The following is an 11,844-nucleotide window of genomic DNA, read 5'->3' on the forward strand; positions in this document are numbered from 1 at the left end:
AATCATCGTGATGACTTGGTAGTGAGGTATACGTGTGATAGCGATAACGATCATATTTTTCATGTAGCAATCATGTTCAATCAATGTTCCTCGCTTAGAGAAGATGGAGATATCCCACACAGGTGGACATATTAGTTGCTCATGATAAGTGAGAAGACCAATGCTCAAGAGTTGTAAAAGATATCTAAAGTTGACGTCAAGGCTGTCGATATACCAAATAAATTTATTGTGTTAACTCTTTTTCCTTCTAGGCAATGAATATAGAACCTGAATAACCTTAGTAATGAATAGCCCTATTATTAAAAGAAAATAAGATGATTGTTTTTTTTAAAGTTATAATCATCTCATTTTTCTTTGGCAAAAGATATGGAAAACATCGAATTTAATTTGATTCGATTGCTTTAGTAACATGATGTAATCAAGCCAATGGCTATCAAATCATCCAAATCATCTGAATTTTTTATTTATATCACTACTACAAATCCCTTGGTTTTTGGACGCTATTGGTTCGACGTTGTCTATAGGGTGTCCACGACAAAATAAATTCCTGCTTATTTTCGACGCTTTTATGTGTTGAATCAGCTATTGAAAAGAAAAAGCGTCGACAAATTTGTATGATTTACACGTGACTCAAGGCAACCCAAGGAAAAAAAAAAAAAAAGAAAAGAAATATCAAACACCGGCTTATACCCACGAATATACCCAAATTACTCTCTCTCTCTCTAACTCTTACATCTCAACACCTTAACACAAACTCCTTCGTCACTGAAATCCTCGAAATCCTCTTCTTCGATCTCTTAATTTCTGGATTTTCTCTCCTCTTCTCAATCATGGTGCTCGAGGTTTTTCCTTCTACTCAATCTCATATTAAATTGCTTCCTAAAACAATTTCAAAATTAGGGTTTTCAATTTTACTGACATTCTATTATTCCCTCTTTTTTATTGGAATTCTCAGGCGACTATAATCTGCATCGTCAATTCGGAGTGGATGCGTAATGGTGATTACTCGCCCACCAGATTTCAAGCTCTTTCTTATGCTGTTAATGTCATTTGCGGCGCTAAAACTCAGGTTTTCTGTCTCTCTCTTCACTTCTTTTGAACCTTAATTTACAATTTGGGGGTTGAATTTGTTATCAATGGTATTTTTTTTTTATGAATTTGGTAGTTAATTGTGGATATTACTTGATGGGTTTTGATGTTATTGATTGATTTCGTGTAGTTTAATCCGGAGAACACTGTTGGAATTCTGACTATGGATGGAAAAGGTGTTCGTGTTTTGGTTACTCCCACCAGTGATCTTGGAAAGATATTGGCTTGTATGCACGGTTAGTTTTCGTTTGATATATCATGGATTGATTAACATAAATCTTGATTATGCATGTTATTGAATCTGTTGCTGTGAATGCATGATTAGAAAACAAAGAAGTTATATTGATTTGTTGTGAAATTACATTGAGTTTTTAGTTATTGTGTCGTAGAAAGCCATCGTATTTAATTCTAGGGTTTGACTGTATGGCGTGTTGGGTGTAGGGGATTTAGTGAGCGTTTTAGCTTACTTACGCTTCAATTATTTCAGGTTTTGGTCTAACTAAGAATCTCAGTTGTTGCAGAATTTCATTCGGTTTGTTTTACTACTCAAATATACCCTATTCATTTTCTGGGCTGGGTGGCACGCTATGAATTCAGAAGATGCGTTAATTGGGTTTCAAATTCATAGGATTTTACTTATTGGGTAGAATAAAAAATACAATACAATTTTACATGATTGTTTACATTTAGAGATATACCGTGTATAATAGAACAAATGGAGTATTAAAGTGGTGAGTAATTGGTTTTAGATAACTGAGAAAACTAAGAAGTTGCATACATTTCACCATTCCAGCTTTTATCACAATTTTCTTTATTAAATATTAACTTGGACTAATCAATCATTTGATGTTGCAGAAGAAAAAAGAACGATGAGCTTTCAAAGCTTTATATGCTTGCATTAAGTTATTATTAATATTTTCTGAATTCTAAACCAACTTTGATCGTATTACTTTGGTTAAAATACACATACAATAGTTAGAAGTTAGTTTCAATTTTCACCGAAATTAGTTAAGATACCAAGCTAAATATCTAAAAATTCTCATAAAAGATGTGTAAGCATTCCTATTTTAGCAAGGTGATAAATTGCTTGGTTTTGTTGTGTAGTTGACGATGGCTAGGCACACTTGAGCTTTATTACCATTACCTTAAGGTTTAATCTGTAGCTCGGGATTACGAGCTCAGTAAAATAAGAAGTCAAAATGACACTGTAGCAGAAGTGGCCCCTCTGATGAAAAAGAAATTTAGTCTTAAATAGAGAGTAAGAAAACCCCAGGATTGAACAGATGAGTTTGCTGAGTCTGAAATAGTACTGATTATCCTCTCTAAAGAAATTTTTCATCAATGAGGTATGCTGCTCTCTTTTACACATGTTTGTTTTCTCACATGTCTTTGTTTCCTTGTTATTCTGCTTGAAAATCTAAAATCGAGGTCCTTATGTTGCTTCATAGTAAGATATTTTAAGAAATTTATTGATTCAAGAATGTATTGTTCGATTCTGTAAATGTGCTGGAAAAATTTGTATTTTGTGAAATCGACCAAATCAGAAATATAAAACACTTAGTAAATGTTATGCTCTTATTTTTTGGTTTCTTGAAAATCAGCTGAGTGATTGGAAGCACTCATTTAGAAAACCATACTCTGCTAAACCTGGTTGGGAATTTTATTGTGAAAGGAATGATTAATTTTGTTAGATACTTAGACATTTGTTAGATATTTAGACTATCCATATTGCTTGATTGCTTGCTACATTGCATCTCTATAAATGTGCTAGTGTACTTGAATGACTTATTAGGTCATTTAAACATGATTTAAAGTGATATATGGTGCCTCTTGATAAAACTTGTGGACTAGAATTTATATCCACAAATAATTTTATTGAAGTAGTATTTAACAAATAATAGAATGTGGTAGCAAAATTGATCTTTCATTCGCGGGAAAGAGTGACTTAGCTGTAGGAAAAGTGGTCCTAGGACTGTAGTTTGTCCTAGTACTTCATTATGTTAACTGTTTTATATACCTCTTTTATCGTCTTCCTCTATTTCCCTTCTAAAAACTCCTGTATGCCTAATGCTTGACCATCATTTTGCTTTCATCAAGCCAAGCTTAATGCTTGACCATTGTTTTGCTTTCTTATTTCCTCTGTTTGTTTGTGTCTCTCCTTTCTACCATTCTATGGCTACTAAACAGACCACACTTTAGAAGCTTTGCAGTCAAGTGCTTCCCAATCCCCATTGATCTATATTTCTCAGTTACAAAAGATGCTATTGAAAGTTTGAAACTTTGACTAAATCATTTTCTTAAACATCTCCTTCTAGTGGTTTCCATAATTGTTAATCTGGAAGATTTTCTATAGTTAGGGATGACTGTTTGTGATATACTAAGTGAGACATAATGAAGTTTTATGCATGCCAGTGGTGAATTACTACTATTTCGAGTAGAATTTTTGGGATGAATTTGATAGAATGGTCTGGGTCATTGTGGTAAATTTTGGCTGGAGTCGTATGCCTTTTTATATTGTTAATTTTTCATGAGTATCTTTTTAGAAGTACTGACTGGTAACCATATCAATCTCACTCCCATACATATACCTTGTGCTTGCTTATTTGTGTTGCTGTAATCGAGTATATATGGAATTGTTTCATCTCATATAGTTATTCCCTTATTTATTCCTGCAGTGTTTGTATGGAGGGGCACTTTACCTATTATTTATATTATCTTAGCTTGGACCATCCTCTCTTTTTTATCTTAGCTCTGCATATTCACCTAATATTTATACTATCTTAGACCAAAAGGCTTATTGCTTATGAATTTTTTAGGGGGTTTATAATTAAATTAATATTGGCTCCATCTTGTTGCCATAGCTTAAGCCGAGTGTAGTGCCTTTAGTTTCTGAGCTTTGGACTGAGGTAAGCAGAGGAACCCATGCTTCCCTAGGCTAATTATCTACATTACCCTTAAACTGAATACTAAGCTGAAATCCAGAATTGGATCCAGCTCTGAATTTCATAACAGAATTCAGAGCTGAATTTCAGAACTGAATTCAGAGCTGAATTTCACTGCTGAATTTAGAACTGAATTCAGAGCTGAATTTCATAACTGAATTCAGAGCTGAATTTCAGAACTGAATTAAGAGCTGAATTTCACTGCTGAATTTAGAATTGAATTCAGAGCTGAATTTCAGAACTGAATTCAGAGCTGAATTTCAGAACTGAATTCAGAGCTGAATTTCAGAACTGAATTCAGAGCTGAATTAAGAGCTGAATTTCAGAACTGAATTTCAGAGCTCAATTTCAGAACTGAATTTAGAACTGAATTTCAGAGCTGAATTTCAGATCTGATACATTTATACTTAAGTTCTTGCTTAGCAGACTAATCTGATTTCAATATGTGTTTGGTATTTCATGCAATCAAGTTCACTTTTGAGTTTTTGTATGCTTAAAGCTTATTTACAATTGGTGAATGAAATTGCTATTTTAAGTTGTTAATAATCTGATAGGATTATTGTGCTTCAAATGCATCTAAATGCACACAAATTATATCTGATGTGTTAGTATTAGTCATTCTGGTATTAATTCAATTCATGTTGTTAATCAAATTGGTAGAATTTTGGTTTTATCTGATGGGTATTTATATCTATTTGATCTGCAATTGTTACAGCCTGTCAAAAAGTTGGGATTCTAAAGGGTGTTAATGTTGTTGCTAGAAGGGTTTTTAGTATTGAAACTGGAAATTCTAATTGGATTAATGAACAGGGAGTTAGTAGTAGTGGTAGTAGTGTAGGTGGGAGGCTTATGAAAAACTTAGGTGGCGGGGTTAGATCGAATGGGGTGAGGTTTAAGGAATTCAGTTCTAGGGGAGTGGATAATGATGGTGCCTACCTTTTTGTGGTGGCAATGGGGAAGAAAGTGGTGTTCATTGAGCTGAATTCAGGCAGTAGTAAGCATGATCGAGAGGTCGATGCAAAACGTGGGTTGTTCGTGGTTTTGAAGGAAATGTCGTGTATTGATGGTGTGAAGAGTATGGCTTGGCTTGATGATTAATTGATTTTAGGGACTGATAATGCTTATAGTTTGATGTCCTGTATTACAGGGCATGTTGATTTGATATTTTCACAGGTAATTCTGGTATTGCAGATCCATGCAGATCAATTGCTGTTGCTGGTACCCTGGTATTTGGTAATTCTGGTATTTGATTGCAGATCAACTAGATACAAAAACACATCTGGTAATTCTGGTATATTTACAATTCATGTTGTTCTGCCTGACACGGCTGCTATTCCTTGTCTCAAATTGTTGTCAAAAGATAAGAAGGTGCTTCTACTAGTTGATAATGCAGGCATTGTAGTGGATAATCATGGACAGCCCGTTGGTGGTACCCTCGTATTTGGTTGTGCTCCTCGTTCGATTGCTGAGTTATCTTCGTATGTGGTGGTTGCTAGTAATGGAAATTAAAGATGGAATTATAAGCTTGCGTGTGTATGTGTATGTGTGTTTATGTATGTGTGTGTGTGTATAAGCCTATATTGTGTAATGTACTAATTTATACTTTGTTTTTTTTTTTTTTGAAGATTGGAAAAGGCAATGTAGGTGCAACAAGAGAATAGGCCGGAACACTTGAGCATAATAACAAGCGACTACATCGTCTATAACGCCATCGTCTATCTATTTTGGTTTTTAGTCTTAATTATTTTTTTTTTGGTGAAAATTTTTAGTCTTAATTATATTACTGATGTATTTATTTAGGGACAAGCTACTATAATATGCGCTTTTTTTTTAATTAATTGTGTTGATGTTTTCGTTTATAAATTTGGTAATTTAATTAACTATGTACTCTTATTATTGTTGATTAATTATTATTGATTTCTTTTTTAATCTGATCTAGTTATATAGAATATTTGTTTACTTTAATTTTAATGTTATTAATTTAATTTATGACAAATTTAAATAACTATAATGTATGTATAATGGTAATAATTTAATAAAAGGAATTTTTTTTTAAAAAAAAACTTAGAAAACATTTCTAGACGCTTTTTAATGTCTACATATTTTGCATTTTTTCACATTTCAAAAGTTTCCCGCCATACCATAGGCTGACACGAATAAACGCAAGACAACAAAAAGCGTCACTAAATTTGAGTATGTGGACATGTAAAAGCGTCGCTAAAAAACTACACAAAGTTGGGAAAATGCGCGAAATTAGTTTTTCCGACACTTTGTATATTAGTTTAGACACAAAAAAGCGTCGAAATTCTAAACGCTTTTTTGTGTCCCTCAAAAATCTTGACTCACGGATTGTCGACGCTTTTTAGCAGCGTCGAGAAAATTTTTTTCGACGCTTTTTAGCGTCGAAAAAAGACCTAAAAAGCGTCCAAAAAACACGCTTTTTGTAGTAGTGTATAATCTTGAAATCATAACTCAACACTTCATGCATTTTATATATGGGCATGACTACTAAATAGTAGGTCCATATGTGCAATGGCCTAAGATTGGCCATATTTTCATGGAATGATGATTTTGGTATATGGTTATGGTCTACCTCAAGGAGGGCCTTTCCAAGGTTGCTAGGCTTGGGGTTATGAATAATGGACAAGCTCAAGTATACTGCCAGTATTCCTTACTTTTGGTTCTTCTCAAATTTAAGCCTTTCTACTTTGTGTGGCAACTTCCTACATTAAGTGCCTTTTTTGACAAGTTTTGTTTTGGGTTTGGAACGATTTTTTTTTTCTATTGCTTTTGATCTTTCCTTTTGGGTTTATACTAACTTTGTGTCCCCTCTTATGTTTCGTTCCCTCAACTTCCTATTTGTATCTTTGCACCATTCCTATCCCAAGGTATGGAATAATGTAGGTTGAATAACTAAGGCTCTATTGACGAGGCTTAAAAGGGCTGCCAAAAAGATGGATTTTCTCTAAGGTTAAGAACTTAGGACTATATTTGTGGAGTTTCAAGTTGCCTCTTATGTTGGTGAAACCATCATATCTTTTCTTTGTGGGCCAAAGATGGGCCTCTTTTCGTTCGATAAATCTATTAAGCCAAAGCTTATCAAGATTCTTAAATTGTTGAGTATGTATGCCTTTTGATATTCCCTGTTTGTATGTATACGTTTTATTTAATTCAAGTCAATAACAATAAAGAGATTGAAAAAAGGACAAGATAGACGTACTTGAAAATATATTTTTTATTCATTGATTAATGAGAGTAAAAAATAAGTAGATTTGACAGCATGAATCTCTTAGTCTATCATAAAAAACAAAGGTAAGAAACAAAACAAGACCTAGGGTGCTACATCTTGAATTGTTGACAACTTCTTGAGATTGCGTCTTTGAGCTTAGTCCGTTTCCTATTAGGTGAAATCCTCTTTAAAAATCAAGTCCATCTATATGATTCATGGTTTCATTTATCAAGTCCCTTTCAATTAATATTCCCACAATATAGACTTTTTGAAATGTGTCTGAACCACTAATTCCAGGAATAAAACCTGTAAAACAAAAGCTGCGTCGAATGAAACCCGACGTAGCTCTTAAAATAAAAGAAGAAGTTCAAAAGAAAATAACTGTAGGTTTTATCATGGTATCCAAATACCCCGAATGGGTAGCAAATGTGGTCCCAGCTTCAATGAAGGATGGAAGAGTAAGAATGTGTGTCGACTATCGAGATTTAAATAAGGCAAATCCAAAGGACGAATTCCCTTTACCACACATCGATATCTTAGTAGATAATACAACGAATCACGTGATTCTCTCATTTATGGATGGATACGCAGGATATAACAAGATTCTCATGGCGGAAGAAGACGTGGAGAAAATGACATTTATAACACCTTGGGGTACTTACTATTACACGGTAATGCCATTCGGGTTGAAAAACGCGGGTGCCACATACCGACGAGCAGCAACTGCCCTACTCCATGATATGATGCACAAAGAGGTTGAAGTATATGTGGACAATATGATCATAAAATTAAAAGATCGCCTAGGACATCAAGTAGCCTTAAGAAAGCTCTTCGAATGGCTAAGAAAATACAACATGAGGTTGAATCCATCTAAGTGTGCTTTTGGAGTCACCTTAGGCAAACTCTTGGGATATGTCATAAACTCTAGAGGAATAGAGACAGACCCAACCAAGATCAAGGCGATTGTGTCAATGCCACCGCCCGAAACCGAGAAACAACTTCGAGGATTTATTGGCCGGTTGCAATACATAAGCAGGTTCATATCAAAGCTAACAACAATATGTGAACCAATATTCAAGAAACTAAAAAAGAATGTGCCAGTAATATGGGACGACAAGTATCAAAAATCATTTGAAAAGATCAAAGCCTATCTCGCAAGTCCTCCCGTATTAGCACCAACCCTTCCAAGAATTCCTCTTAGGCTGTACTTAATAGTCACTAAAGAGAAAATGGGGGCTATGCTTGCACAAGTACAAGGAAAGGAAAATTCAATCTACTACCAAAGCAAGAAAATGCTCGAGTATGAAGTATGCTACACACCGCTTGAGAAATTGTGCCTCGCATTGGTGTGGGCCACGAGCAAATTAAGACATTACATGCTCGTGCATACAACCTTTGTAGTTTCTTGAATGGATCCACTTAAATATTTGTTCGAAAAATCTACACTTAATGGGCACATATAAGGATGGATAGTCAACCTAGCCCAATTTGATGTAAGATTCATGCCTCAAAAGGCTATTAAAGGGTATGTGGTCTCAACATCTTAGCGGATTTCCCAATAGAAGATTCGACACCAATACATGACATTGAATTTCCAGATGAAGACTTGATGGTCACAGAAGATGATACATGGACTTTATACTTCGACGGAGCCTCAAACCAAAAGGGATGTGGCGTTGGAGTACTATTAGTATCACCTAATGAAGAGCATGTTCCAATCTCCACAAAGTTAGATTTCGACGTTACCAACAACGCTGTTGAATACGAAACATGCGTGGTAGACCTCGGAACAGCTTTGGCATTGGGAGTAAAAAATTGCGAATATTCGGAGACTCTTCCTTGATTATCAATCAAATATCTAAAAGATGGAAAGTAAGGAGTGAAAGTCTAGCCCCTTACCAAACTTATCTGGAGACTCTCAAAAACCAGCTGGAAAAGGTAGAATACACCTATCTACCTAGAGAGGAAAACCAATTTGCTGATGCCTTGGCAAGACTAGCCTCAAGAAGAAGAAGAAGAAGAAGAACCACAGTATACAAATATACTCAATTATGTCACGAAAGGAGAATATCCTACTCATGGTGACAAAGAGCAAAACGAGCATTAAGATTCTTGCCTTCCCAATATGTGCTCATAGACAACGAGTTACACAAAAGGGTACCTAAGGGTCAAGCTCTCTTACGTATATGGAAAAAGGAAGCCCAAAAAGCTATGAGGATAGTCCACGAGGGTGTCTGTTGAACTCACGTTAATGGCAAAAAGCTAGTCCAAAAGATAATGTGAGAAGGATATTATTGGACTACCATGAATAGGGACGGTCATCAATATGTAAAAAGATGCCCTAAATGCCAAATATACGCTAACTTACAACATGTTCCTCCATCTCTACTCTACACCTAAACTTCACCTGGGCCATTTTCAACATAGGGAATTGATATTATTGGTAAAATTACTCCTCCTGGAATAGGAGGTCACGAATACATTTTAGTAGCAATTGATTACATCACGAAGTGGGTTGAAGCGCAGTCATACGCTAAACTCACTACAAAACATGTAGCACTCTTTATCGAAAGGAACATTATTTGTCGATATGGAGTGTCACATGAGATGATAAGTGACAATGGAACTCACTTTCAAGCAGAATGCGGAGAATTGCTACAAAAATATTGTATTCAACACCATCACTCTTCTCCTTATAGATCTCAAGCAAATAGAGCAGTTGAGGTGGCTAACTAAAACTTAAAGACTATTATCGAGAAAATGACAGAAAATTACAAGGATTGGCGTGACAAACTCCATTTCGCACTTTGGGGTTATCGCACGTCAATGCGCACATCAATAGGATTTACGTCATTCTCCTTGGTTTATGGAATGGATGTCATACAACTTGTAGAGCTAGAGATACCGTCTCTATGTATTGCATTGGAAAGTAAACTCGATGAAGGCGAATGGACTAGGGCAAGATATGAGGAGCTAATTCTACTCGATGAAAAGCGATTAGAAGCCTTGCATCATACTCAATGCTATCAAACCCGTATGTCTAGACACATTAACAAGAAGGTCTAGACAAGAAACATCAAAGTAACGAACTTGGTGTTAAAAGCATTAAGAAAAAATGTTTTGGATCCAAGAGGCAAATTTACGCCTAATTGGTCCGAACCATTTATCGTCAAAACCATTTTGTCAGGAGGTGCAACAAAACTAACTGATATGGATGGCAATGAGTTCTCAAACATGACGAACCTTGACAAACTTAAAAAGTACTACCCATAATTACTTGAGTAAGACACTCAAGAGATCAACGTTTGGCTTGATTCCTTAGGAAAGGATACGTAGGAAACTCCTTACAGGGTAGGGCCACTTTAATTTTCGCAAACCTCGCTCCTCACCATCTATAAAAATTCGACGCAACGTCATCGCAATAGAAAGAAGTCTGTCGCCATACGACAGACTGCAGCGCAAGGCAACACTTCTGTCGCCCGGTGACAGAAAACAACGTCTGGCGACAGACATAAAATAGCGGCGCCAAATTTCTGCAAATATCTGGGAAAATTTTGGTGTATTTCGGAAAATTTTCGACTTCCGTAATCGAGAAATTTTCCGGAAATTTTTTTAAGTTGTTTTCACTGCTTTAATAAAATAAATAAAAAAGTTAATTTAATTAAAAAAGCTGAAATTGCATTAAAAAAATAAAGTAAAAATTACATTATTGATGGAATTTAAATAAAAGCTTAAGAAAATAAATTGACTTAAATTTTAAACTAGTCTAATAAATGGGAAGTTAAGCAATGCTTCAATCTTTCTTCTCTTTCTTTCCTCTATTCCAATTTTTGTTTGTGTCTTCTTCATCATCCATGACTTTAGTCAGTAGGCATCCTTTAGAGGCCTTACATTTAAAGTTAGATTAAATGGTTTCTCCCATCGCTAGGACTGCATGTTTCTTTTATACCCAATCTTTCTTTTCTGAAGTGTCAGCTTTTCTTCTCTCTTTGCCCTTAGTAGTATCTTTCTTCTTAGGCATCTTAGGTGTTTTGAATTCAACCTTTTCCTCCAAGCATTCCTTAACAGGATTTAATTTTTCACCTAGATGGTTCTTTACATTGGTTCTACTCTGATTTTTCTTCATGTCCTTTGTAGGCTTATTAAGAAGCCAATTCTTCACATTATTGGGCAAGGAAGGAGGAACCTTTTGGGTAATAACTTCCCATAAAGGCCTATCACTCCAATATGTGTCAAATTTCTCTACTTCTTGTGAAACAGGGAATTCATAGGGACGACATAGATCCCAAAAAGAAATTGTTTGAAGTAGACCGTACTTCCTTTTTACCCTGCAGGGATAATAAAATGTCATCTTGGTTAAGCTTGGAAGAAGGCAGAAGAGTTTCTTGTTGACACTAACCATCTTCTCAATTTTCCACCATGGGATGACCCACTTGATAGCAAAGCTACAACAGGCAAATATTTTACTCCACTTATGGCAACCGATTTTAGAGAAACGTTTCTTTCGCCTTACAAAGCAATTTGGAGTGTATTTTTCAATATTGTCAGGAGGACTAACTAATTCTAGTCTCTCCATTAGCCACA

At 35.2% G+C, this 11,844-nt stretch overlaps 1 protein-coding gene across 3 annotated transcripts; it reads left to right on the plus strand.

The window, feature by feature from the left end:
• Nucleotides 1-716: 716 nt before the first annotated feature.
• On the plus strand, nucleotides 717-5,862 carry LOC145613744 (26S proteasome non-ATPase regulatory subunit 4 homolog). 3 transcript variants are annotated; one of them, XM_081668818.1, is made up of 4 exons: nucleotides 717-842; nucleotides 956-1,069; nucleotides 1,220-1,325; nucleotides 5,657-5,862. In XM_081668818.1, exons 1-4 carry the CDS (start codon nucleotides 831-833, stop codon nucleotides 5,704-5,706), a joined length of 282 nt encoding a protein of 93 aa, XP_081524944.1. In that variant the 5' UTR covers nucleotides 717-830; the 3' UTR covers nucleotides 5,707-5,862. The 3 variants fall into 3 exon arrangements, with proteins under 3 accessions (XP_081524944.1, XP_081524941.1, XP_081524939.1); XM_081668815.1 differs by lacking the exon at nucleotides 5,657-5,862 and adding an exon at nucleotides 5,223-5,555; XM_081668813.1 differs by lacking the exon at nucleotides 5,657-5,862 and adding an exon at nucleotides 5,233-5,555.
• The last annotated feature ends 5,982 nt before the right edge of the window (nucleotides 5,863-11,844 follow it).

Source organism: Chenopodium album, chromosome 3 (assembly GCF_948465745.1).
Source record: "Chenopodium album chromosome 3, dcCheAlbu1.1, whole genome shotgun sequence".
Lineage (NCBI taxonomy): Eukaryota > Viridiplantae > Streptophyta > Magnoliopsida > Caryophyllales > Amaranthaceae > Chenopodium > Chenopodium album.